This window comes from Aphidius gifuensis, linkage group LG3, assembly GCF_014905175.1.
Source record: "Aphidius gifuensis isolate YNYX2018 linkage group LG3, ASM1490517v1, whole genome shotgun sequence".
Lineage (NCBI taxonomy): Eukaryota > Metazoa > Arthropoda > Insecta > Hymenoptera > Braconidae > Aphidius > Aphidius gifuensis.
The window spans coordinates 18,521,359-18,546,959 of record NC_057790.1 but is presented as its reverse complement, the minus strand read 5'-3'; the positions used below and the strand labels follow the sequence as shown (position 1 = coordinate 18,546,959).

At 25.0% G+C, this 25,601-nt stretch overlaps 4 protein-coding genes and 1 long non-coding RNA gene across 17 annotated transcripts in view; 2 read left to right on the top strand and 3 right to left on the bottom strand.

Moving 5' to 3' along the window:
• Positions 1–19,724, bottom strand: part of LOC122852420 (protein turtle) — a 31,725-nt gene extending 12,001 nt beyond the window's left edge. For 7 of the 13 annotated variants that reach the window (XR_006373816.1, XR_006373817.1, XR_006373819.1 and 4 more), the window contains exons 1-3: positions 16,255–16,796; positions 3,222–3,775; positions 1,691–1,824 (exon numbers count right to left, since the gene is read on the bottom strand). Coding sequence is in view for 9 of the 13 variants with exons in the window: in XM_044152196.1 (XP_044008131.1) it covers positions 1,691–1,824; positions 3,222–3,756 (669 nt within the window). In the remaining 4 variants the exon portion in view is untranslated. Of the gene's footprint in view, positions 1–1,690; positions 1,825–3,221; positions 3,776–7,188; positions 7,711–16,254; positions 16,797–19,101 lie in introns of those variants that run through there. The other 6 variants (XR_006373818.1, XM_044152198.1, XM_044152201.1 and 3 more) reach the window with 6 other exon arrangements.
• On the top strand, positions 17,008–19,108 carry LOC122852422 (cysteine and histidine-rich domain-containing protein). Its single transcript, XM_044152205.1, has 5 exons — positions 17,008–17,155; positions 17,260–17,365; positions 17,487–18,049; positions 18,150–18,338; positions 18,433–19,108. Exons 2-5 carry the CDS (start codon positions 17,281–17,283, stop codon positions 18,640–18,642), a joined length of 1,047 nt encoding a protein of 348 aa, XP_044008140.1. The 5' UTR covers positions 17,008–17,155; positions 17,260–17,280; the 3' UTR covers positions 18,643–19,108.
• A 631-nt stretch (positions 19,725–20,355) lies between the features above and the next one.
• Positions 20,356–22,129, bottom strand: LOC122852423. The gene is made up of 3 exons (XR_006373820.1): positions 21,906–22,129; positions 21,569–21,682; positions 20,356–20,997 (listed from the first exon to the last, which is right to left on the bottom strand). It is a non-coding gene; the product is annotated as an uncharacterized LOC122852423 (long non-coding RNA).
• Positions 22,130–22,279: 150 nt separating this feature from the next.
• Positions 22,280–25,498, top strand: LOC122852418 (ATP-dependent DNA helicase PIF1). Its single transcript, XM_044152192.1, has 2 exons — positions 22,280–23,390; positions 23,467–25,498. Exons 1-2 carry the CDS (start codon positions 22,721–22,723, stop codon positions 24,666–24,668), a joined length of 1,872 nt encoding a protein of 623 aa, XP_044008127.1. The 5' UTR covers positions 22,280–22,720; the 3' UTR covers positions 24,669–25,498.
• On the bottom strand, positions 24,845–25,493 carry LOC122852419. Its single transcript, XM_044152195.1, has 3 exons — positions 25,380–25,493; positions 25,026–25,289; positions 24,845–24,963 (listed from the first exon to the last, which is right to left on the bottom strand). Exons 1-3 carry the CDS (start codon positions 25,423–25,425, stop codon positions 24,845–24,847), a joined length of 429 nt encoding a protein of 142 aa, XP_044008130.1. The 5' UTR covers positions 25,426–25,493.
• Positions 25,499–25,601: the final 103 nt, after the last annotated feature.

Below are 25,601 nucleotides of genomic sequence, written 5' to 3'. Positions count from 1 at the left end.
TTCATTTATGGAATTTTACAAATTTATATATATATGGAATATTTTTTATCTCTTTTATATATATATATATATTCTAATGATGGGAAGATAAAATCATACTTTTCGATATTACAGAGTTGAATATATATGCGTCAGCATGCACGTCAACTACATTTTTTCTACTAGATATTATATTATTAATAATGAAATATTGAAATATTGAAGCATGCAAGGCATATATGTAGAGAACAGAAGCAGGCATTGTATGAGAATATTTTATATATACTTTTTTTTTTTTTTTATTTCTTTTAGAATCAATTTATGTCAATAAAAATGAGTGTATATTACTGGGAATTTTATTAATTGATTGATGAATTTATATATATATGAAATAATTATTATATAAACAATAAATAAATAAATTTTATTATTCATTTAAATTTAAATAAAAAGGGCATATTATTTTTTTGTTCAATTCATTAATATATAAAGAATTGTTTGATTATTTAATTATTTAGTGGGGTTAATTTTGTATTGTTTTTATTTGATTTTTTTTTTTAAATCTACACACTCTGTATTTCAAATTGCAAATAACTATTTTGGACACACACACACACACACACACTGTACACTATATATAAATTACTAATTGCATCTACTTGTCAATTAATTATATATTTAAAAATGGGCGTGTCTCATTTGCCATTTGGAATCTATCATGAATAATTCTAATTTAAAAAAAACTATGCTGTATTATTTATTTTCATTCAATTATAAGGATGGTTTATTTATTTATTTATTTTTAATTTTATTTATCAATAAACAATTAACCAATGAAACAAATAAATTAATTTTAAATAATAAATAGCTGTTTTTATGGTTCAATAAATGCAATATAATTTTTTTTTTTCTATAAATCACTTTAAAAATATCAATATTTTGTATATAAAAAAAAAAAAAAAATATTTTCTTTAACAAAGAACGTTATTTACCGTGAAGCAAAGAAAAAGATCAAAGGTTGCATAATATATATCGATCAACCTTTGCAGCATACAATGAACCTTCAATATTTATTAACTAAAAATCTTATAATATTTATAAACAAGAAATAATCTATTTACAAATAAAATAAAACCGTAAAATAAACAAAATATTCATGTACTTTGTAACATTGATAAATTGTTTATAATAGAAAAAAAAAAAAAAAAAAAAAACCATCCTTCAGCATTGTCAACAAAAAAAAAAATAAAGCAGATTATATAAATTAATTTTTTTAATGCCAAATATAAACTATACCACATTAACTTGCATAAAGATAAAAAAAAAATTTTTCTCTTTATTTTCCAACGTTGTAACATGTTGTCTACGTTGGTGGGATTTCGCTCAAGTTTCCAAGATATACCATAATAACTATTATTTCTATTATACCGATAAAATAAGTATTATTTTATTTTTTCCTGATATTCGAGACTTATTATTATTTTTTTTTTGTATATAAGTATTTTTCATTTGGATAAGTGAGATAATAAACAATAAAATATATCTATATATATCTCAGTATAAAATTATTTTATAGATTATTTGATATATATATATAAATATACATATTGTAACGTGTATATAATTTTTGCGCATGTCGAGATGAGCGTAACCCCGGACTAATATAACTCACGGATATAAAAAGTAGAGGGTTGATTGTCCGATATCGTACCGTGTCGCCTACCTTCTTCTCCCATTGGAGAACATATGGCACTGGATGCTCACCAGGGAACTCAACGTGACAATTGAAGACAACACTTTCACCTAGAATTGCTGTTATATGAACTGCATCCTGATGACAAAAGCCTAATTGAAAATAAAAAAAGAAAAATATTAAAAATATATAATAACTAATTAATCATCATACAGCTAAGTATGTTATATATTTTTTTTTTTTCTTTTTTATTTTAAAATAATAATTCATATAAATTAATTTTTTATTTAATTAAAGGTAATACACCTATGTCGTGATTTTAATAATAAAAGGAAATAAATAAAAATATAATACACGCACAAAGAACAATAGTGGGAGACACACGAGAATATAAAAATTAAAAAAAAAAAAAAAAAATATTCATTACTACCTATATGAAAGATGTTATTAGAAAAGCTTTTTTTTTTTTCTTTCTGTTCTTAAATGTGAAAAAAAAAAAAAAGTGTCTTTTGTACTGTGTTGATTTAGTGGTGGAGGAAGTGGGTAATTTTCAATGCAAAATAAAAAAATGAAAAAAAAAAAAATTTTTCAAATAAAAAAATAACATGGTGAAGGAAGTTACCGAGGTTTTCCCACAGACGAGGCCATTCAGAGTGACTCGAGAGGGTGCATAAAATACCCTGGGTAGGTGATAAAAGAATAGAACAAAATTTCTCACGCTAGTATGAGTTCGAGAGGTTTACAATTAAGCAAAAAAAAAAAAAAAAAATTATGCTCAGTTGTTATCAGAAGAAACTTGCAAATTTTATAATTTTTTTTTCATAAAACTTTTTAACTTGAACGCGATGAAAATAAAAATAAAAAAACTAAATAATAAATAAATTAAATAAATGTTATGCATGACAGTGTCTCAGTTATCAAGAATGTATAGTTTTTTCTTTTTTTGTTCTCCAATATATATTTTTTTTTTTTGCTGATATTTAAATTCCCTGGAGGAAGTTTGATAATGCAAAGATAAAAAAAAAATGAAAAAAAAAAATTGAAATGCTTGATTGCTTGCTCATATCTCAGGAATATTGAAGTTTCAAAATACACAAGTGTATTTATATATATATATCGTATATTGTAGACGTATCATAGCTCATTGAATATCTCTTTCATGGCTTATATTCAATGCAAGTAAACACAGTGTAAACAAATATCTATTGAGACGTTTGTTAAATTTACAGTCAATAGAATTTTAAACAATTGAATCGGTTGCTTATATTTATATATGAAATATAAAATACAAATTTTGTTGTTGTTTTTTTAAATTAAATTTAAAATTCATATACCTATCTTCAACAAAATTGAGTAAATAATATTTTTTTTTAAAATATAAAATTTTTCATTTTCAATATAAATCATTGGAAATCTTAAACCTTTTTTTTTTTCGGGTGAATATAAGAGTAGCGAAAAAAAAAATTGATGTAAAAAATAAATTGAATATAGGGATAAAAATATGAAAAAAAAAAAAACAATTTTAAAAATAAAAATAAAAAATACATACCTGGTGTAACTAAAAGAACAGCACTAAGTAAAAGTGTACCAACAGCCATTTCCGTAATTTTTTTCATACATTTATAATAATATTGACAAATAGTTGTTTGTTTTTTTTTAATTAATAAAACATTATCACTATTATTATGATCAATCCAGTGATCATCATTTGTAATATTATTTCTCATCGTATTAACATCAAATTTATGTGTTTGAATTCTCCTCTTTCGTCGTCTACCACGTCTTCTTCTTTGTTTACATCGATCTTCCAATTTATTTTCCAATATATTATTCCATGTTTCACTCTCACTCTCAATTGATTTACATTTTTCACGTATACCAATTCCAACAATGCAGGTAGGCTGGCCGGAATTAATACCGACTGTCGCCTCAATACACAATCTGTCATTTTCATTATACTCATTTGACACATCATTGTCAATTACATTTGTTTTAAAAATTAAATTATCATTATTTTTACAAAATTCTGTGACGCTATTACGTCGCCGGAGATTTTTGGCATTTAGCCCTCCGCCGCCCCCCATTCCACTGTTTCCATAGTATCTGAAAAAAAATTAAAATTTTTACAAATTATTAGTTTCTTTATCATTATTATTATTTTATATTTTTATATTATCATCAAGTTGGGGGGTATACACCTCGTAAACAAGTTTCAAAATTTTTCTTTTTACTCTGCTTTTTTTTTTTTTGGCAAAGTATTTATGTAGATGAGCTGAGTTCATTGAAATTCTGCACATTTTAAAATATATTAAATTATAAACGAGTTATTTAATAATTATTCATTAAGTTGATTTAAATTTTTTTTCTTTTATTTTACGATTAAGTTAAAATTTTGTATAATAAATATTTTTGATGAAATAATATATTCGCAATTATTATTTTTTTTTTTAATAAAAATTTTTTTATCTTGAGATACGATATATCTAATTAAGTGAATTATTTTTTTACATTTAAAATTTATTTATTTATTTTGTTGAAAAGTATAGACAACAGTTATTATTAAATGAAATTATTTTATTATTATTTTTAATTAAATGTTCAATGTTTGTCGTATAAATATATAAAATGTCATTCTGTGAATATAACATCAAATATTTTATTTATACATTTACAATACAATGCGAAAATTAAAAAAACTTTTTATATATGAATATTGAAAAAACCTCTATTAAATTGAAAATGAAAATTTTAATTTCAACGTCAATACACATTTTTCATTTCTCTATACCAATACATGTTTTTAAATTAAACAGAAAAAAAAAAACATAATTCAATATAATGTTTCTATGTATAACAAGATTTTGTGCTATGAAAAAATTCTGTAAAACATCTACAACCCAAAAAAAAAAAAATAAATAAACATCAAATATCATTACTAAAATTGAAGTAACTTGATAAAGTAAAAAAAATAATTGAAAATTCAATTACTAGTGCGCCGTACAATATTTTATTTTATTTTTCTTCTGAACGACAAAACCAAAGTTCTATCTAAGCTATATATATATATAATATATATATATAAATACTTTGTTGAAATCTTCTCTGTTTGTCGTCACCAATCCACACCAATACATTTTCAAATAAAATAAAAATTTTTTAAAATTAATCCCATAAGTTCAGCCAGCAAGTCAGAGAGACATCCCACCCACAGACAAATAGAGAATGAGATGAGAAGTAAAAAAGTCGTTGAAATCCGACGTAAAAAAAAAAAAAAAATAATAAATAAATAAAAAAAAAATGTTAAAAAGAGGGTGGAGAACAAGAGATAAAAACAAGTAAAGTGACAAAAAAAAATTGTATCCCGACTAATTGGTCCATGTCACATCGCACCGCATACATATACAGGTAGCGAGACACGTTGTACATGTTTTTCGTAATTGGTAGTGCACCGGATATAGATCCTCCCCTTCATCTTTCTATCCAATTTTTTTTTAACCATTACAATCCCTAAATTTTTCGATAAACTTGTTTCCCCCTATATTATTTTACCAAGTAATTTTTTTTTTTTTTCATTTAAACACACACTTTTGCTAATTTTTTCGTATTTTTTATCCTTATTTCGACTATTTTTTTTTCCTCGTTCTTTCCACATTGTTGGTAAATAAAACCATTAAGAAAAAACATCTCGAATTAAAATGCAAATGATATTTTTAGAATGCAGGAAAAGGGTGGCTTTCGTGTGTATGTGTGCGTGTGTATTTTTTTTTTTTTTTTTTTTATATTTTTTTATGCATGAAGAGAAAAATTCTTGACAAAAAAAAAAAAAAAAATAATGAGATCAAGTGACACCGGACAAAAGCTATAGCTTTACCTGCGGTAAGAGAAGCATAATGTTTATGAGATGGTGGCCACCGACGATGGGAAGAATATAATAAAGGGTCAAATAATTTGTTAAAGGTAGGGGGATGATGTCTCATTGCAGGTTGAAAACAACGTGCCAAGCAGAACGAGGCCATGTGCAAGCCACTAGCGCATCACAAACGTATATAGTTGATTACCACACAATCGGTCATGGACTCTAATTCACCTTGAACCCCCTTTTACGTCCTTGCTATTATCACCCAGTATCTAACCACAAACCTCATAAAAACAATCAACTTGTCATTTAAAGAAAAAAGACATTCTTCAATATACGACAAAAACATTTCAACTATATACTCGCATATATATATTTAAATATAATCAAAAAAAAAAACAAACATGAAATATGAAAAATAAAATATATATTTTATTTATATATGTATAATGTATATAAATAAATTACCAATGAAAATTTACCAATTATAAATGAATAATTTTAAAACTCAACTGAATGAAAAAATAAAAAATTACATTCTCAAAATTTTTCTGTTTTGGAGTATTTTAATATTGAAAAATATATATGTTGATAAAACCAGGTGTAGGGTGTGGTTTGTTATATGGAAGATGATCATATATATACATATATACCTAGGGGAATAAATATATATAAAATAAGATGAAAACTTGAAGCGACGAAATCAACGTTATAGTGTGTATAGGGCAGGGTGGGGCTACATCAACAAAGTAAAACTATCATCAAACCATTTGGGATATAAATATAATATAAAAAAGATACATTACAACCTGTATACACACCTATATTATTTAGCAATACGAGCCTTAAAAAGAAAAAAGCCACCATCAATCTTTCGCCTCTTTTTTTTTTTTTTTGTTCATCCCCCTTGGAAAAAAATCCCTTATGTCTAATGTTTTTTTTTTCTCGCCCTCAGGCAATATCCCGCGTACATGCTGAGTACTATTCTCATTGAATATCTAACTTGAAATTTACCTTCATTGTATACATAGTTTAAAAATTATATTATGTTTATTCACATGGCATACTTATGCGTGCTTTTATCATTTTTTTTTTTTTTTTTTCGTTATTTTATGTTTGTTACTTTTTTGTATAAAAAAAAGGGTATAGTGGGTGGGTACGAGGGTGAACAAGAAGAGTCTTAGAAAGAGGACTTATTCTGCTCAAGTTCTATAGACTATTCTCATTTGCATTAACCCCCGGCACAGCAGGTGCTGTACACGCAAACACAAGTACCGAGATCCTCGTCATTCTGAAAGGCGAACGTCATGTACACTCTCTTAAATATATATATATATATAAAATTTACATGTTTGTATATGTGTTAAATTTATATAGGTACAGTGATATTTACAATGACAGACGCTCGTTAACCACCACCTACAACCCTCCCAGTCTCTCCATCACCGGCATTTATTATTCACACGATTTTCAATTGATAAAACTTGCAATTGCAGCTTCCCTAATATCTTTTTTTTTTATTATTCCCTTTGGTCTTTTTTCCAATTGAATATGTGTTTGTTTTTTCTACACAAAAACACTTTTTATATATGGAAATAAATGAAATCAAGATAAGGCTATATATAAAAGTAATTTTTTTTTTTTTTTATTAACTACTCACCGGTAACCCTCAAGTAAAATGTTTCACTTTTTTGCAAAACAAGTAAAAATATATTTAAGCTTGTATTTTCCTATTATTTTATTTTTTTTTTTTTGTGTTACTTAATTTTAAAATATATATATAGGTATCTTCACAATATTTCCAACAATTATTTAATTCACTAACACCACTTTATCACTAAACTTGTTAAAAAAAAATTTAAATATAAAAATATTTAATAAATGTAATAATAAAAATATAAATTAATAAATTTTTTATAATGAATTTTATATCATTATTTAAAAAATAAAAATCACATTAATTTTTATGTAATACTTTATAAAAAATTTGTATAAATTATTGATTTTCTATTTTTTTTTTTATCATTTAATTGATAAAACAAAAAAATCAATAAATAATTATGATAAACAAATGATAAATTTATATTAATTTAGTATAGAAAATTTTTTTTTTTTATCTTTTACGATATTTGAGGTTGTAAATGTGTACCGAGGTGTTGAGGTTCTCCGGGCGCTTCCCTGGTGATTGCATGTGACGCCATGACAGTATATTTACCCCCCACCTGAGGGTAAATTGTGGCAGGAAATTTCTCCTATTTTACCCCTTCTTAACAATAAAATTCAGCGCAAGAAATACTGAAATTTTGCTCTAAGCTATATATACAATTGTAAAATACCAAAGAGTGTGTGTATTTTCCCCTACATTGGTTGAGATTCTTCGGTAAAATAGAGAGTGTATTTTATCTTTCTCTATTTTACTATACTATTTTGCAAAATCTACCCCTTATCGTGACTTGGTTTCTCTCTTTTTCTCCCTGCATCAGATCCGCTATAACCCCACCAAAGTAATATTGATCGGCCACAAGGGCGGCAGCCAGGAACGTACTACCAAAATTGTGGTACCCTATATATATTTTATATCCACCTCTCTTTAAATACAACCCTGCTAACATGAAACACCCATCTTTCTCCTTAGCTCCTTCGATTCAATAGTCAACTCAGGGGAGCTTTCAAGTTTCAGGTAGGGAGTTATGAAAAAATTACATATATATTTTAAGAAAGGGTCACCCTGCCTGGCTTTGTTCGTTTCATGACTTTAACACTTTCAAATTAAAATGATACATTTCCTGAATTAAAAAAAAAAGCAGAATTTTCCCTTCAAATAATTATAATAAGCTTCCTTTCTTTTTTTTTTTTTCTTCCTTAAAAATAAATTTAATTATTTGTACTTGACTAACAGTATAATAATTATAATATACTTGTGATTTTTTTTTTTTTTTTTTTCATACACTGAGAGAAATATTAACTAAGAATTACAAACGTAAAAGAAAAAAATACAAAATAAATAGTAAAAACTGCGTTCCCCCGTCATTTATAAGAATTATTCGCATATTGATAGATAATTTTTACAATAAAATTATGTAAAAAATCTGGCCATTGACTATATACACTACTAAGCCATAAAATTTACACAATTTTATTGTAATTTCTGTTTAAAATGACTAAATTCACGACACTTTTTAAGTAAAATCTAGCAGACTGAGAATTTACCCACTACCGGTTTTAGAATTTACTAAATTTTATACAAATTTTATTTAAAAGTTGGACATTTTTTTTTTGTGTTAAGTTGGGCAGTTGTGCTAGATTCACGGAGAATAGCAATCAATTCCGCCAACATTTTTTTCTTTTCTGTTTACACGCTCAAAACTCGAAAACTAATTGTTAAATAGAAAAGTTATTCTTGATAAATTGTTTAGAAATAAATAACCAACAATAAACCTCGCTTAACCCCATACCTAGCTTCAACAGATAAGGCTGTAGAAATGCTTGAAATTACATGACAGTTCAATCATTTGTTCAATCGGTCGGCCATCTTTGTGTTATTTCGTCCCACAAACAGAATTTTTACAAAGCTATATAGTAAAAAATATTTAAGTCTATGCTAACTTTTATATGTCTACATGATAATTTTTATTATATATATAAGAATATTTATTAAATTGTGCAGTATTTTTTATTCAACCATATAATAATTTTTATTGTTTTCACAAAACATGTATGTCTTTATTTTAATTAACTCATAACTCATTATCTAAGAGATTAATCAAAAAAAGTAATTCTTTATAAATTGTTTAGAATTGAATTTTCAATAATAAACTTCACTCAACCCCATGTCCATCTGCAATAGATAACGATGTATAGAGGCTTGAAGTAACCCAACAATTTTTTGACATTTTACACATTTTACATAATTTTATTGTAGAATTCCGACTCTCGCGGCCAGTCCCAGAATTAAAACAAAAATTACAAAGTACTATAGTAATTTCTATCCAACCATGATTTTAATTTTTAGTTAAAATTTCTCTCAGTGTATAATATGTATATTTTACTTATTAAAAAACTTGAAAATTGTTATTATATATTATAAAGTTTATTGAAAACTTATAACATTAGGGTTTATATAGTTTTAGATTTAAAATTTAAAAAAAAAAAAAAAAAAACAAACAAAACCTTTTATATATACACACTTTGCTATTTTAAAGTTTAACCATTTTATAATATTATTATTATTATTATTATATGTATATATAAACATGTCATTATAATCTTTTTATTTTTTTATTTTTTTTGTCATTCTGTTTATATGTACGTAGAAATTTGTGTTTATATGCGTAAATTTCATCTCTTGAATAACCCCTATACACTGTACATGACATATGTATATTGTTAAAATGAAATTGGTTATTTATGTTGTACATTAGAGTAACAACAGCAGTTTTCACCATTAATAATGGTGTAATAGATTGTTGTTAAATCAGTAAAATGAATATGATTATATCTGTTTTGTAGATGACATTAAAGCTCTCTATAACTTGTATAAAATTATATCTATTTTAATTAAATAGTTTTTGTTTAAAAAAGGAAAAAAAAAATAATAATGAATAATCTAATTACAAATTTAAATACCAAAATTCTATTACCAATTTTATTACTTTATTTTTTTTTTTTTTTCATTCTTATCATATAAAAATAAAATCAAAAAAACATTATATAAAAATATATAGTGTTTCCACTTTTATTATGCAAGCTTTTCAACCTAACGATGAACTTTATTTCAAAAGAATTTTCTTAGCAAATTAATTTTTTTTTTTTCTAAAAAAAAAAGCTCTATATTCATAGAGAGAGCAAGTTATAAAAATAAATAAAAATAAAAAAAATATATACATGTAAAAAATAAAATGAGTGTGTAATTATTCTCAATAATTTTCGAAACCTTTTGAGTGCACTTTGTGCTTATATATATTTTTAAGTATATATCTAAAACTATTGGTATGCAAATGATGGTGCATTGATGCAAAGTTAGCAACCACGTTGCGTGCGCGTCATATTCATCACATTCATCGAAAACGTTTCGCTCTATATATATATTAAATCACGTTTGCCATGTATATATATATATTTTGCTTTTATTTTCACCCTCAACCACCCTCAATCCATCCAATCGTCGAGGCGATTTAAATGTCTGAATGCAATGACATTCGATTCAACGAGCAGCATTATGTTTTACAAAACTATATATATTCATGCCTTTTATTTAAATACATATACATAGATACATTGAAAAGGTTTATATATTCAAAATTTTTATACAACAAAACAAAAATAATAATAAAAAAAATATATATATTTCATATTTATTTTACATATTTCAACCGTATTTGTCATAGTATATATATACATTAATATCCTTTCAATACTAAATTTATCTTCCAATAAGATATCAAAAAATAAATTTACAAATAAAGTAAGAATAATAACCCAATAAATTATCAGTCTAGATTTTTTTTTTTTTTTAAATTTTAAACCACCCTATTTTTATTTTTTTTTTATTTTTAAAAATTAGGTTGAACTGATGTATATGCATTGTTTTTTTTAAATAGATGATATATATATTTTTGGGCACTGTATATACAAGACAAACACACAAATACTATTTAAATCATATGACGTAAGCATTGCGTATGCAGCTCGTTGCAGTGACGTTGCGGCATGACGTCATAAGCCCCAGAGGACATTGTCGACGTCAATCTATATTTGAAATTTAATTATCCCCTTGATGATTATTTATTTATTAATTTTTTTATATATATTAATTAATTAATAAATATAAAAAAATATATGTATTATATGTATATTTTTATTAATTATCTTTCATCGAGTTTATAAAGACAGAATAATTGAGTTTTTTTTTTTTTTTTTTTTATGAAGAAATATAATTAATGCAAGTAATTTTTTTTTTTTTTTTTTTATATTTAACAGGAAATTTGATTTGATATGATTGAGGGTGAAAATTAGTGATTTATATTGTTGAATTTAAACTTTGTATACAATGCGGTCAGTTACTGATTGATGATTTTAATGTGGATATTTTTCTATACAAAAATTGTTGAATATTTGTATAGTTTTTGGTGGACCATGAAGAGTAAAATATAAAAAAAAATTATAAAAAAAAAAAAAAAAAAAGGAGAGGAGAGTCTAAAGAGTGAGTAAGTTGAACCGTTGGCGGGCCGCGAAACCCCCCGGGGGGGTTGGGGCGCGGTCGTGTTTGCTCTATCGACCGCCGAGAATTCACGAGGTGTACCGGTTTTATACGATTATATATAGATATATATATATTCTCTTATACAAAACTTCACAAACCAGACAACTGCCAGTAGAGTAAGTACTTGTCTATGTATATGCAACTAGCATATATGTGCAAATAGAGAATTAAGGAATAAACTGATAATAGAAAACATCGCATGTATCTTAATTCTTATATGTTGAATTATCGGTTTGTGATATACACTTGCTTTACTTTTATTTTATTTTTTTTACCTATTTTTTTTCTTATCCTTGAAACGAATAAGAAGTTTAAAAAAAAAATAAATATATATTTATCAAATATACTTTAATGCTATTATATTTTTAATTTCCAATTTTCATGTTTATCTATTTTTTATTCATTGTCATTAAGAGTAATTTATATTTTCAAATATAAAATTAAAAGAAAAAAAAAAAAATATATATTCATTATCATTTTATGAAAATTACAACTGGAATAATAATATCAATGCAAATATAAATTAAATCTTTTTCACTGCATTCAGTTAAATCAGATTTAATCCAATTTGCTCATTTTTTTTTTTTTATTTTTATCTGTGAAATAATAATATGCACATACAGATTTTTTATTTTTTATATACTACACTGATATTTTGGAGTCAAAAGTTAATCGACTATAACAATGAATTAATTGGCAATTGCAGGTTTATACCATTGATCAATTTTATTGGAAAAAAAAAACGAAAAAACAACAGTTAATGATAAAATTTAAGTAGAACAAACGTTAATATGTCAGACATCAATCTCATAACACAAAATGACATATTTTTACAATGTGATATTAATTTGTAAAAATATACAATATTAAATATCAAATTATATATTCAAGAATGAAATGAAAATACGCATATTTTACAATGTAATTTTTTAAATAGCTTTTTCATCTTTTTATATAATAATAATTTAATTTTTTTGTTTTCATAAAGATTGACCTTCATTCAAATTAAGAACATGATTTTTTATTTAAATAAAAAATAATATGAAAAAAAATAAGGGCTTTGTTGAATGAGTTTTAATGTTTTGACGTTTGAATTTACGTCGACACGGAGGTAGTAATGGTGTCACACTCCCTTGAATACATAATGAGGTTTAGCCAAGTGAGATTTCTATCCTTCGTCCCTCGGAAGCATGAAAACGAGTTACATGACATATATTTATACTTATATATCCAAGGGAATGATAGAGCACTATATAGTTTTTGTATTTAATAATTATATTTTATATTTCAAACGATTGCTTCTTTATAATATAGTTATGATGTTTCTTCTCTCTAACTTTTACGACCTACTTATTCAATTTTTATCATAAGTGGATAAATGATGCTTCTGATGCATCTTCACCGCATAATCCCACAAAATACAAATGTATATATAAAATCACATACAAATGTTTGTATTTTTGAGATAAAAATAAATTATTCAAAATTCACCTTATCTCGTAATTAAAAAAATTTCTGTTTAACTATATATACAGTACATAGCGATGTACACGCGAAAGAGAAAAAAAAATAAATAAATATAAACGAAATTATTCAGCCTTCGTTTGTACATATACACAGACTAATTAAATAATAATAATAATAATATTAAAAACGTATAATCAATTCAAAACATCTAAAATGGCATATATATGTATATATTCTATATATGCAATATATAACATGACATGTATTTGAAATTTGTGTGCGCGGAAATGTCATGTTGGTGATCAGCGTATTATCTGCAGCTGTCGTATACCAAAAGCCTATATGTATTTTCGCAGGATACACGATACCAATATATATATATGTATACATATTAGCTGCCCTAAAGTACGTCATTATTACATTATGCACATCTGTGCTTTCCCATAAATACGTCAATCTCGGATACTTACAATTAAATGCATGATTACACCAATATATATTCATTAATATAAAATGACTATATATATTTTATCAGCAAAAATATTAAAAATTGTTTATATCTTTTTGTTATTTTTTAATTTATATGGATAATATCAATTGAAATTTAATTATTTATATTATTATTTTATCGATTTATATTTTAAAATTTAAGAGTATTATTTTTGCCAGTTAACTGGGTTTTGTTTTTTCTTACTACTACTATAACCACCCAACCGGTTCACCTTGGTTATCCTGGCGTGTTGGATATACCTTGTCGTCTTCTCATTCTACCATTAAAACTATATAAACATGAGTATTTGTTGTTTCATCGTAAAAATTCATCAACCTCGAAATTCATTAAATTTATAATATTATGAAAAAAAAAAAATGTTATATTACTTTTTCAAAAACAAAGTAATATATATTGCAATAATATTATATTTTTTTACTTTTAATCTCAAATAATTTATTAAAAAATTTATACAAAGAAAAAATAAGAAAAAAAAATTCTTGATAAATTATAAAATAAACTATGATGAAAAAACTGATGTTAAATTTAATTTTTTTTCATATAAAAAAAAAAATAATATTTTTCTTATCAGTTAAAGAAAATTCCTGGGGGAGTATATATGGAGGTCGAGGGGGATTTATATGTACCTTTACCCGTGTACATATTCTCGAGGTCTTGACCGCGCCCTGAGAATAAATTCTGTCTTGAATATGCCCCCCTCCTCCTCTACCCCACTGCCCTTTTCTTCCTCCCTTACCCTTGCCTCATTAAATGGTCCCCTTGAAGCAAAACTTCTATCTCTTCTTGTATATATGATATACCCTGTCTTTGGGAAAGTCAACTAACCACGTTCCATCCCCACTATAAATTCCCATCATCATCATCTCTTTACACACCGGAATCGCACGTGGTGACGTTGTTATAGAGCATCTATATCGTCTCTTCCTGCGGGGTTCAATTCACTATACATCCTGACTATATAACGTGGGAACGAGCGAAAACTTACATACAACAACAATTCAGGAATAAATAAAAAATGAAAAAAGAAAAAAATTTTTTTCAAATAAAAATACAAATAGCGGAACGAAATAACGATAAAAAAAAAAAAACTAGAGGGTGGAGTTGAGGAAAAATGAGAAAAAAATAGTGCGGGAACGGAAAAGAGATGAAAACCGACAAGAGAACAAAAAAAAAATAAAAGATAAAATATGTTTACGGGACGATAGTATAAATGCAACCGACCCTGTTATATTTGGGGTATTTGGATCATTGGTTCAGGTATATATTTCCAAGAATAAAAATAAAAAATAGAAAAATAAAATTTGTATAGGGATGGCACCTGTATTGTTCGATACAATACAATTGCAGGTTGAGGATTAAACGTTGTCCCGAAATCACAGATTTTTTACTGTCTCATTTTTTTTATTTTTATTTTCAACTAACTAATATACTCCGAAAACTAAATCCAATTGTTTTAAATTTTGAATTGCATATTGTGTTTAAATGTAAATATAAAATTATCAAATTTTTTAACAAAATATATAAATAAATAATTAAATGAATAAACATTATGTAACTACAGTTAAATCAAAAAACTTGAATATGTATTAATTATAATCTAAAAAAAAAAAAAATTTATTTACTCATAAAAAATACCAAAGTTGTTAAATGACTTTTCAAAAAATTAAATATATTTTTTTAAAATCGTTAAATAATTGATAGAGATAATTTATAGATTTGTTTTTTTTATTTTTAAAAAGCTTTTTTATTTTATTTTAAATGTGAGCAAGAGAAAAAAACAAAAATAAATGAAAAAAAAAAACTGGAGTTTTATCTCGATCGTTACTTTAAACATTATGAATTAACTTGACATTTTTTATTTATCTATTTTATTTATAGTTTTTTATTTTATGTATATATATATACTATTTAAAGATCCTCATGAAATCAATATCATAACGATTAATTTAATAATCGAACTACGACAAATGTCATATAGATTAAAGTAAATTTTTTAAAATAAAAAGTAAATATAATTTTGATGATGGTTTTTTTTTACTTGACTGAATTTAAACTACCCCCTTGATTTTATCAAATATAAATATTTAAAAACACGAAGATCAATTATATATATATATGAAAAAAAAAACTTTAAGCAATTTTGAGTACAACGGTATTACATCTGAGAGTGTACATACTCTCAGTACACAACTCACTACACAAAGGGCTTACATTGAGTTCAACGAACTTAAACTCTCTTCGCGTGATTGCGCCAAGTACCTGAATAAAACTTACATTCAAAGAAATAATAATTTATAAAATTTACCTCATCAATATATCAACAAACAATTAATCTATCATTTCACCCCTCATCATCATCCTCCTCAAATTATTATATTTAACACGAACGCATCTTCAAACCGAATAAAATAAAAAAAAAAAAACGTAATATATAAAAAAAAAAAACAATTATCTAAATTTTAAAATTAATAAAAAAATCAACATACCACTGAACAGAAAAAAGAAAAAAACCTGCTCCAATCCACTTCGTTCAAAAGCAAAAGTAACACTCTGGATGCTGCGTCCAACAAACGGCACTTTTTTCCCTTTTTTTTTTTTTTTTTTTAATTCTCAAAAATATTTATTTATTTTTTTATAAATCTCATATATGAGAATTCAATATGATGAAAAATTTCAACCACAAATCACTGTTTAATTATTTAATTTAAAAGTATAAAACACTTATTGTTTGTTTTAATAATAATTGGCAATGTCAATATAAGTATATCCACTGTTGTTGTGAAAAAAATAAAAAAAATAAAATATGCAAAAAAAAAAAAACAAAAATGCAAACTTAAAAAACACAAAATTATTTTTTTTGGAGTAAAAAAAATTAACTGACAAACTGTTATTGTTAATTTATGCTTTAAATTTTTTTTAATATAAAGTTTTAAATTACCAATAAAAACAATTGTAAGTTGTAAATATTGAATATGTAATATAATTATGTACGAAATTGACAGCAGCTTGATGCCCGATGCTTTGCCGGGTACTGGTGGCTTCCTGAGCTATTGAACGCACCTTTTTGGTGTTAACCAATCACGGACTTCGTTTAACATTGGCGTAGAGAAGAAAGCCAATCAGAATATTTGCATGATCATTGGCGTAGAAGAAGGGGAAGTCATGTGTACTCTCTTTCTGTTGTGTATTTTTTTTTCTCTCTCTCTTCTCTTTCTCTCTCTTTTACACTTGATGTTTTTTGTTTTTTTTTTTTGTTATTGCATCCTCGCAGATGGCGTGGACGTTCTAACCTTACAATTTTTTTTCTCTCTATGATTGCAAGTAATAATAATAGCTTAAATAGTTGCCAAGAAATAGCTAGAACATTCTCGAATTCAACAAAAAAAGGTATAAAGATACATGTGGTGAATAGTTTTCTTGAGTTTAATTCATCGTTTATACCACTCAATAGATCAGTTGATTTTAATATTGAATATTTGTTTTTTTTTTAGAGTAAAATAAATTATTAAAAAATGACAGGAGTTGTAGATAATAGCTTGTTGACTTGTTACAACAAAGGATGTGGACAACAATTTAATCCAAATGACAATAAAAATGGTGAGTTATTAATTATAATTTTAGATATATCAAGATTTTTGTAAATAAAAAATCAAGCCAAGAAAATTGTTTATCTAAAAAAAAATGAATCATGTCAAAATATATAATATTTTATTTTTAGATTCTTGTGCACATCATCCAGGTGCTCCAATTTTTCATGACGCTTATAAAAGTTGGTCATGTTGTAAAAAAAGATGCATTGATTTTACTGAATTTTTAAATATCAAAGGTTGTACAAAATCATTTCATTCAAATGAAAAACCACCAGAACCAGAAAAACCAATTGTTGATAAAACAAAAGTTGATGAAGTTATTGAATATCGTGCACCAACAAGTAATTTTGTTGGTTTAAAAAGACCATCATTTGATACAGAACAAACAATTATAACACCAACAGTATCAACAACACTTTTAGAACAAATTAAAACTCTTACTGCCAATAAACCAGATACATGTGATTCAACAATTATTAAAATTGGTGAATCATGTAAAAATAAATCATGCAATGGAACATATAAAAATTCTGAATCTGATAATGAAATATGTATTTATCATCCTGGTGTACCAATATTTCATGAAGGTTTAAAATACTGGTCTTGTTGTCCAAAGAAAAAGACAACTGATTTTTCTGTTTTTCTTGCATTGCCAGGATGTACCAATGGCAAACATGTATGGATTGTCAAGGTTTGTAAAATATTATTTAAAAAGACAAATAATATTTTTTATTTTATTGTATTAATAATCTTATTAATTTTCTATTTCTTTTTTTTTTGTTTTTAAACAGAATAATGAAAAAAAAATTGAATGTCGAATGGACTGGCATCAGACAGGATCTCATGTTGTTGTTGCAATTTATGCAAAAAAATATCAACCAAGTAAATCATCAATTAAATTAAATCCTATTCGTTTAACAATTGGTCTTTTTTTCCTCGAAGAAAATTCATCTTATGATCTTGATTTAGAACTCAGAGGAGTAAGTTTAAATTATATATTAAATGTTAATAAACCTTGTATCTTTATAAATTATTTTAAATTAAATTCTAAAATAAACTCTGATATTTTTACAGGTTGTTGATATTGCAAATAGTTCAGTCAGTATGCTACCAACAAAAGTTGAAATTAAAATGAAAAAAGCTGAGCCAGGAACATGGTCAAGTTTAGATATTCCAAAATTAAAGTCTGAACAAGAAAACGATCAATCTAACGATAAAATTAATAATGAAATGAATGATGATGTTAATGATCGTGTTGATGCTGTTGATTTAAGTGATCTTTAAATTTACATTTATAATAATTTTTTATATGAAAGTGATTTTGTGAATTATAAAAAAAAAATTGTGTTACTTATTTTTTATTTGAAACAAAAAACAATAAATAAATGAAATAATAAAGCAGGAAAATTAGATAAATTAAACAATAATTATTTAATTGCATGAATGTTTTAAAAACACCAAACATGCACCGACTTTTTTAATAACGTAAAATATAATATTGCGCTTTAAGCAGCAATTTTTTGATAAATTTAATAATAAATTACTTAGTATTTCTATGTAAACTGATGTGCATGATGACGACAACTATACGTGTCATCTAAGCAATTGCATACTAATTAAATTACCATATAATAAATAATTCAAAGTAAATAAAAAGGAAGATGACCTAAAGAACATACATATGGGGACCACCATGGAGCTTCAAACAAAATAATAATTATAATTACATCAATAAAATCTTACCTTTTTAGGGGATGTTCATCTTCCAACGCTGGTCATCAAAATACTCCAAGGCCATGTAGTAGTTCATGATGATTCTCGATGATCAGCAACAGGTTCAGTGATCACAAACACTACACACTCACAAAACAATCATCACCACTTTTGATAACATTTTTTTTTTAAAACACTTTTCACCACTACTATCACTAGCTTTGAATTAAACACTACTTTTACACCACTTGTAACAAAAAAAAAATCCAGTTGATTAACTTACATAGTTTATAAAGTACTTGTTATATGTTTTAATTGTTTGCCACTATCACTTGCTTTAGACACTACTTTTACACCACTTGTAACAAGAGAAAACCCATAATATTAACTTATATAGTGTACAAAGTACTCATCATATTTTTTAAATGTTTATTGTTATATTATATGAAAATGTTTTATCAATTTTCAAAAGAAAATCTGTCGAGTCAAGCAGAGTCAAGTAACGACGACATTCTGAGAAAATTTTTAACATTCACTTCGACAGAGGCGGTTTGTTCTTGATGCACCAAAGCTCTCATGTCCGTTTGTAAGCAACAAGTACCAACACAAGCTTACCAAAACACTTTTGACTAACACATATACAGCTTGATACAGCTCCAGGTAATGTACGAAAATAAAATCTACTGCGCAGACCATTCATTTGCATGTGTGTAAATCTGTGTGTCTGTCATATTATTATTATTGACTGTTAATTTTTTATGTATGGCATGCTTAAAAGTTACATTAATCATTGTTAATCATAAATAAAACTTTAAAAATATTATTTGATAATTTATTTATAATTTCAAAACAATTAGAAATTGAATTACTTTTCAAAAAAATTAGATAAAATAAAAGAAATTTTACATGTTTAGTTAACAATCATTTGATAAAGAACAATATAAATATTGCACTGGATGCAATACAATGTTTGTACATATTGTAGTACATTTGACATTAACAGCAAATTTATTAATAAATAAAAAAAATAAAATAAGTTAAAATATTAACAAAGCTTAATATGTATTTTATTTTTATTTTTATATAATTAATCATTTGTTTAGGTATTTTATTATTTTAATCTTCTATTAAATTTTAATCTTCTATCTTTTTAAATTTTAATCTTCTATCTTATTATGTATTTTAATTTATGATTTAAATAAAGTACTTTGCAATATGGCAACCGGTGGTCAATTAGCTTAAAAACGTAATGCAATTACCTGTACATTTCTACCAATACCAAAGTAGATACTTGTCAATAAAGAGTGGTACATTAGCATCGTATAATGCTATTGTTTTAATTCAAGATATTATCAAATTTGCTGATAAAATCTTGTAAGACAATTCATGAATGATGTTAGAGCATTCATTGACACTTCATATTTTGTAAATTCAATTGAAGAATAATTTTTAATTATCAGAAATCATTATTGTTGAAGCATAATCATCTTGATAGTAATTTTATCTGTGATACTAAAGCAAAATAAAATTACAAATAAATATTGATTGATCATTGGGGGAATTTAGGACTATACTTTTATTTTATAAAATAAAATCAAGTAAACTCACTATATCTCAAAGAGATTCATGCATGAGATGATAGCTTTTTTTTGTTGATAGTTGACTTGTAACAGTATTTGATTCTTATACTGATAAATGATTTAGGATGCTTTCAATTAATTCTCAAACTTCTTAATAGCAAAGACAAGGTAGCTTATAAATGACATTCTAAACATGATCATCAATTCTTGGTATTCATATCATCATGTTATAATTTGGATATCAAATAACAGACCAAATCAATCATTTTAGTTGGTCCTAGTTTTAATGATTTTGTTTTATGAACTTCACGAACACATTAGACGTTTCAGGAACACTTTTTGTTATCTGTGAACATTGTAGATATAAAATAAACATTATGTTATAAATTTTTTTCAAACTAGAGTAATTAATAACAGCAAAAAAAATTAAATGAAATTTAAATTAATGAATTTATGGTAAATAATTGAAAAATTATTAAATAAGCAAATAAATAAATACTAAATGTATCAAAAATAGATAAATAAATAATAAGTTAATAAATAAACAGCAAAAAATTGAGTATCAAGGTGAATAAAAGAGAACTAAACATTAACAATAAAAAATGGCAAAGCCAAAACTGTCTGAAACAAAGGAAAATTAATATTAAAACATTTCACAATTTTTTGATTGTTAAAAATGAAAAAAAACAATCGTTATACAATGAAGATGCTACAACAATTGCAATGTACGATAAATTTTTATAAATATTAATAAATAAAATGACATGTTCTTTGTCTTTGTAAAAAATGACAATCTGACCTTGAATCATTAATTTTTTTTTTTTTTTTTTAGCTTAATAGTTAAAAAAAACAACGTAATTATGTTTGTTTATGCACTAAATAATTAATAAAAATAAAAAAACACGATATTTACATACCATTCGTCCATTATTTGCCAAATAAAGATTTTACTTTGTCAGCTCCAACACCATTGACATGTCCATTTATTTTTGTCAAATTTCACAAAAGTCAGCAACAATTTATAGCACAATCTGTTTGGGACAATTAAAATGATCGATTAAATAACAATTCACAGTTATTTAATAATTAATATTGCTAAAATAAGTGAATAACTTTTTTATAAAAATGACAACCTAACCTCGAAAATCAATTATTTTTTTTGTCAAAATTTATGATAAAATGTGATAAAAAGTACGTAACTATGTTTGTTTATGCTCTAAATAATTAATAATAATAAAAAAACATAATATTTACATGTTATCTGTCCATTATTCAACAAATTAATAGCTGCCTTTGTCAGCTCCAAAAGCTCTGACATGTCCATTAATTTTGGACAAAATTCACAAAAGTTCATAATAATTTATATCACAATCTGTTCAGAATAAATTAATTAACCGATTTATCAACAATTTACAATTGTTTAACAATTATTATTGCAAATATAAGCGTAAAAAGTCACGACACAAGTTTTCTCTCTAACAGAGGCGCGGCCATTTTGGATTTAGTAACGCCATCTATTAGAAAAATTATCGACTATTATTTTCTCGATAAGTAAAATTCTATATTTATCAGCAAAACCAAATAATTATTTTTTAAAAAAAATAATAATAATTAATTAATAATTTAACAATTGTTATTAATAATAAATAAAAAAATGACATTTTAGAGATGGCTCAAGATGATTGTGTTGATTGTTAGGAATAGGTGGAGGTAGAATGACTCTATGCCATCATTGGCGTTAGTATTTTCTAATTAAGCAGTAATAATAATAATAAACAAAATTAAACATTCCACAAATTAAACATTAATTTCATTCTCAAATATCAAATTTAATTAAATAAATGAAAATATATAAACACCCAAAGTGGTATGATTGACCTTGCTGTGTTTGGTCTTGTCAAGTATTATTTGTTTATATAAATATGTCAATGACCAAGTGATAACCAGTGATAACTGTCACTTTTATTTACAAAAAAATTTTAATTAACCTGTAATTGTTTTTTGATATAAAATTAAAACAATATATCTTTAAAAATCTCTGATAACAATAATTAAAGAAATTGTTAATAATGGATTCATCAGACGGTTGTTCTTTAACTTGTACTGCAGTTTTAGAATGGACAAATCCTCAGGGTATGACAACAAGAAAAGTAAATTATCGTTCAGCTTCATTACGTCTATTTAGAAATAATTTACGTGATTTAATGATTGAAATTAGAGCTGATAAAGTAAATACAACAACAAAACTTGCATTAAAAGGAATCAATGTTTTAAATCGTTTTATGAATGAAGGAAAAGCAACAATAAAATTTACAATTGAACGTTGTACATTATTTTTATCAAATGCACCAGCAGCACAATTAATATCATTTTTAAAAACAATATTTGTTAAAACAACAACTGATAAAGATAATAATAATAAATCGAAAAATCCATTGAGAGAACATATATTGGCAAATGTAAAATTAGGTGGTATACAAGAAATAAGTCCAGCAACAACATCTGAGTTAACAAGTGCTAAAGAACGTGCACTTAAAATAGCAGCATCAAGAAAAACACCAACAACACCATCACCAAGTAATATTAGAAAACGTAAATTAACTGATTCAAATACACCTAAAATTCCAATAGCTAAAAAATTATATATAAATCCAACTGAAATTGATTTAACTGAAGAACAACGAGGTATTTTAGATGCTGTATTAAAAGGAAGAAATATATTTTTTACTGGAAGTGCAGGTTGTTATTTAATATTTAAAATAATATATTCTATTGAATTAAGCATTTTATTAATGATTGATGTTGTTATTTGCAGGAACTGGTAAATCATTTCTTTTAAAACGTATAATATCTGAGCTTCCACCAGATGTTACAACAGCAACAGCATCAACTGGTGTTGCTGCATGTCATATTGGAGGTATAACACTTCATCAATTTGCTGGTATTGGTCTTGGAACAGCAACAATTGAAAGATCATATCAAATGGCATCACGTTCATCATCAGCAACAGCATGGAGAAAAACAAAATATTTAATAATTGATGAAATATCAATGGTTGATGGTGATTATTTTGATAAAATTGAAGCTGTTGCACGTCATTTACGTAAAAATGATAGACCATTTGGTGGTATACAATTAATATTATGTGGTGATTTTTTTCAATTACCACCAGTACAAAGTAATGATAATAAAAAAAAATTTTGTTTTCAAAGTAAAGCATGGGAAACATGTGTACATTTTAATTATGAATTAAAAACAGTACATCGTCAAAAAGATAAAAAATTTGTTGAAATATTAAATAGTATTAGAATTGGTAGAGTTACTGATGATATTATACAAATATTAAAATCAACATCAAGTCAAAAAGTTGAAAAATCAGGTGTATTAGCAACAAGATTATGTAGTCATGTTAAAGAAGCAAATGATATTAATGAAACACAATTATATAATCTTGAAGGTATTACTAAAATTTATACAGCACAAGATTCTGATGAATCAATGAGTCATATACTTGATCAACAACTTCCAGTACCTGGTAAATTAACATTAAAAATTGGTGCACAAGTTATGTTACTTAAAAATATTAATATAACAAATGGTCTTGTTAATGGTGCACGTGGTGTTGTTATTAAATTTGATGATGATATACCAGTTGTTAAATTTTTAACTGGTGAAATATATACAGCTAAAAATGAAAAATGGACAATTAAAAATGCAAGTGGTAGTATTATTTATCGTAAACAAATTCCATTAAAATTAGCATGGGCATTTTCAATTCATAAAAGTCAAGGTTTAACATTGGATTGTGTTGAAATGAGTCTTGCTAAAGTATTTGATGCTGGACAAGCATATGTTGCATTATCAAGAGCACAAAGTTTAGAATCACTTAGAGTACTTGATTTTAGTTCACAACAAGTTTGGGCAAATAGTAGTGTATTACAATTTTATCAAAATTTTAGAAAAAAAATTACTGATATTGACTATATACCATTAGGAAAAAAACTAAAAAAAAAATAACTATAATATATATTTTAATTGACTTTTATTTTTAATAGATAATTTTTATTTTTAATTTACTCTTATTATGACAATGTTTTTAATTTTTATTTTTTTTAAATGATAATGCAATAATAAATATTAACTTTTTCCTGAGTTAATGTACAGTAATTTTTGATAGCTTTATTAAAACTTAATTATAAATTACATCCATCAGCATTTATGCAAGATTGACATGAATAATTGTGATCAGTATGACTGCACATTGATTCAATGTCTTTGCGAAATATACAGCCCCAAACTCTAAATTTATAAACTAAAAACAAAAAGAAAACAATATTTATTATTTATTATTAATTAAGTTATAAATAAACATACTTTTATCAGTGAATTTTATGCACGCTTTTGGAATAAACTCATCGTCTTTTAATATCAAATTTTTTGTTATTGAAAAAATGATATCTTCTTGACTGTCAGATTTGTTTGAATGATTATCAATTTGATCAAATTGACTAGGTAAAATAAATGAATAAGTTTTTGGAATTATATCAATTGAACAATCCATTAACTCCATTTCTTTTGGGATAATTGCACAATTTTTATTTGTCCTGGAATCACAAATGTAGCACTTTAGTAATAAACCTTGAAAAAAATAAAAAAATATAATTTTTTAATTCACTCTCAATTATAATTATTGAAATAATTTTTTTATTTAATTAAACAAGTATTTACCTTGATGGATTGTAGCAAATATAATAACTAAAAATAATAGACTCATGTTAGCAATTTTTTAAAATGACAATAATTAAATAATAATATGTTATTTTAAAAATAAAAAAGTTTTTTTCTCACAGCTGACGTTATTTTTTAAGCTACACGTAGGTGACTAATTTTTATATCTATTTTTTGTTTGTCATTATTATTTTAACAAATAATTAAGCTTTATCTTTTCTT

What these genes read in the sequence shown, in the direction of transcription:
- LOC122852418 (XM_044152192.1), top strand. Translation starts at nt 22,721, where the DNA reads ATGGATTCATCAGACGGTTGTTCTTTAACTTGTACTGCAGTTTTAGAA. An exon ending in ATTTTTTACTGGAAGTGCAG is followed by an intron (nt 23,391 to 23,466) that starts GTTGTTATTTAA and finishes TGTTATTTGCAG; the next exon opens with GAACTGGTAAATCATTTCTT.
- LOC122852422 (XM_044152205.1), top strand. Translation starts at nt 17,281, where the DNA reads ATGACAGGAGTTGTAGATAATAGCTTGTTGACTTGTTACAACAAAGGA. An exon ending in TCCAAATGACAATAAAAATG is followed by an intron (nt 17,366 to 17,486) that starts GTGAGTTATTAA and finishes TTTTATTTTTAG; the next exon opens with ATTCTTGTGCACATCATCCA. An exon ending in TTGATTTAGAACTCAGAGGA is followed by an intron (nt 18,339 to 18,432) that starts GTAAGTTTAAAT and finishes ATATTTTTACAG; the next exon opens with GTTGTTGATATTGCAAATAG.
- LOC122852419 (XM_044152195.1), bottom strand. Translation starts at nt 25,425, where the DNA reads ATGAGTCTATTATTTTTAGTTATTATATTTGCTACAATCCATCAAG. An exon ending in ATTTGCTACAATCCATCAAG is followed by an intron (nt 25,290 to 25,379) that starts GTAAATACTTGT and finishes ATTTTTTTCAAG; the next exon opens with GTTTATTACTAAAGTGCTAC. An exon ending in CATAAAATTCACTGATAAAA is followed by an intron (nt 24,964 to 25,025) that starts GTATGTTTATTT and finishes TTTTGTTTTTAG; the next exon opens with TTTATAAATTTAGAGTTTGG.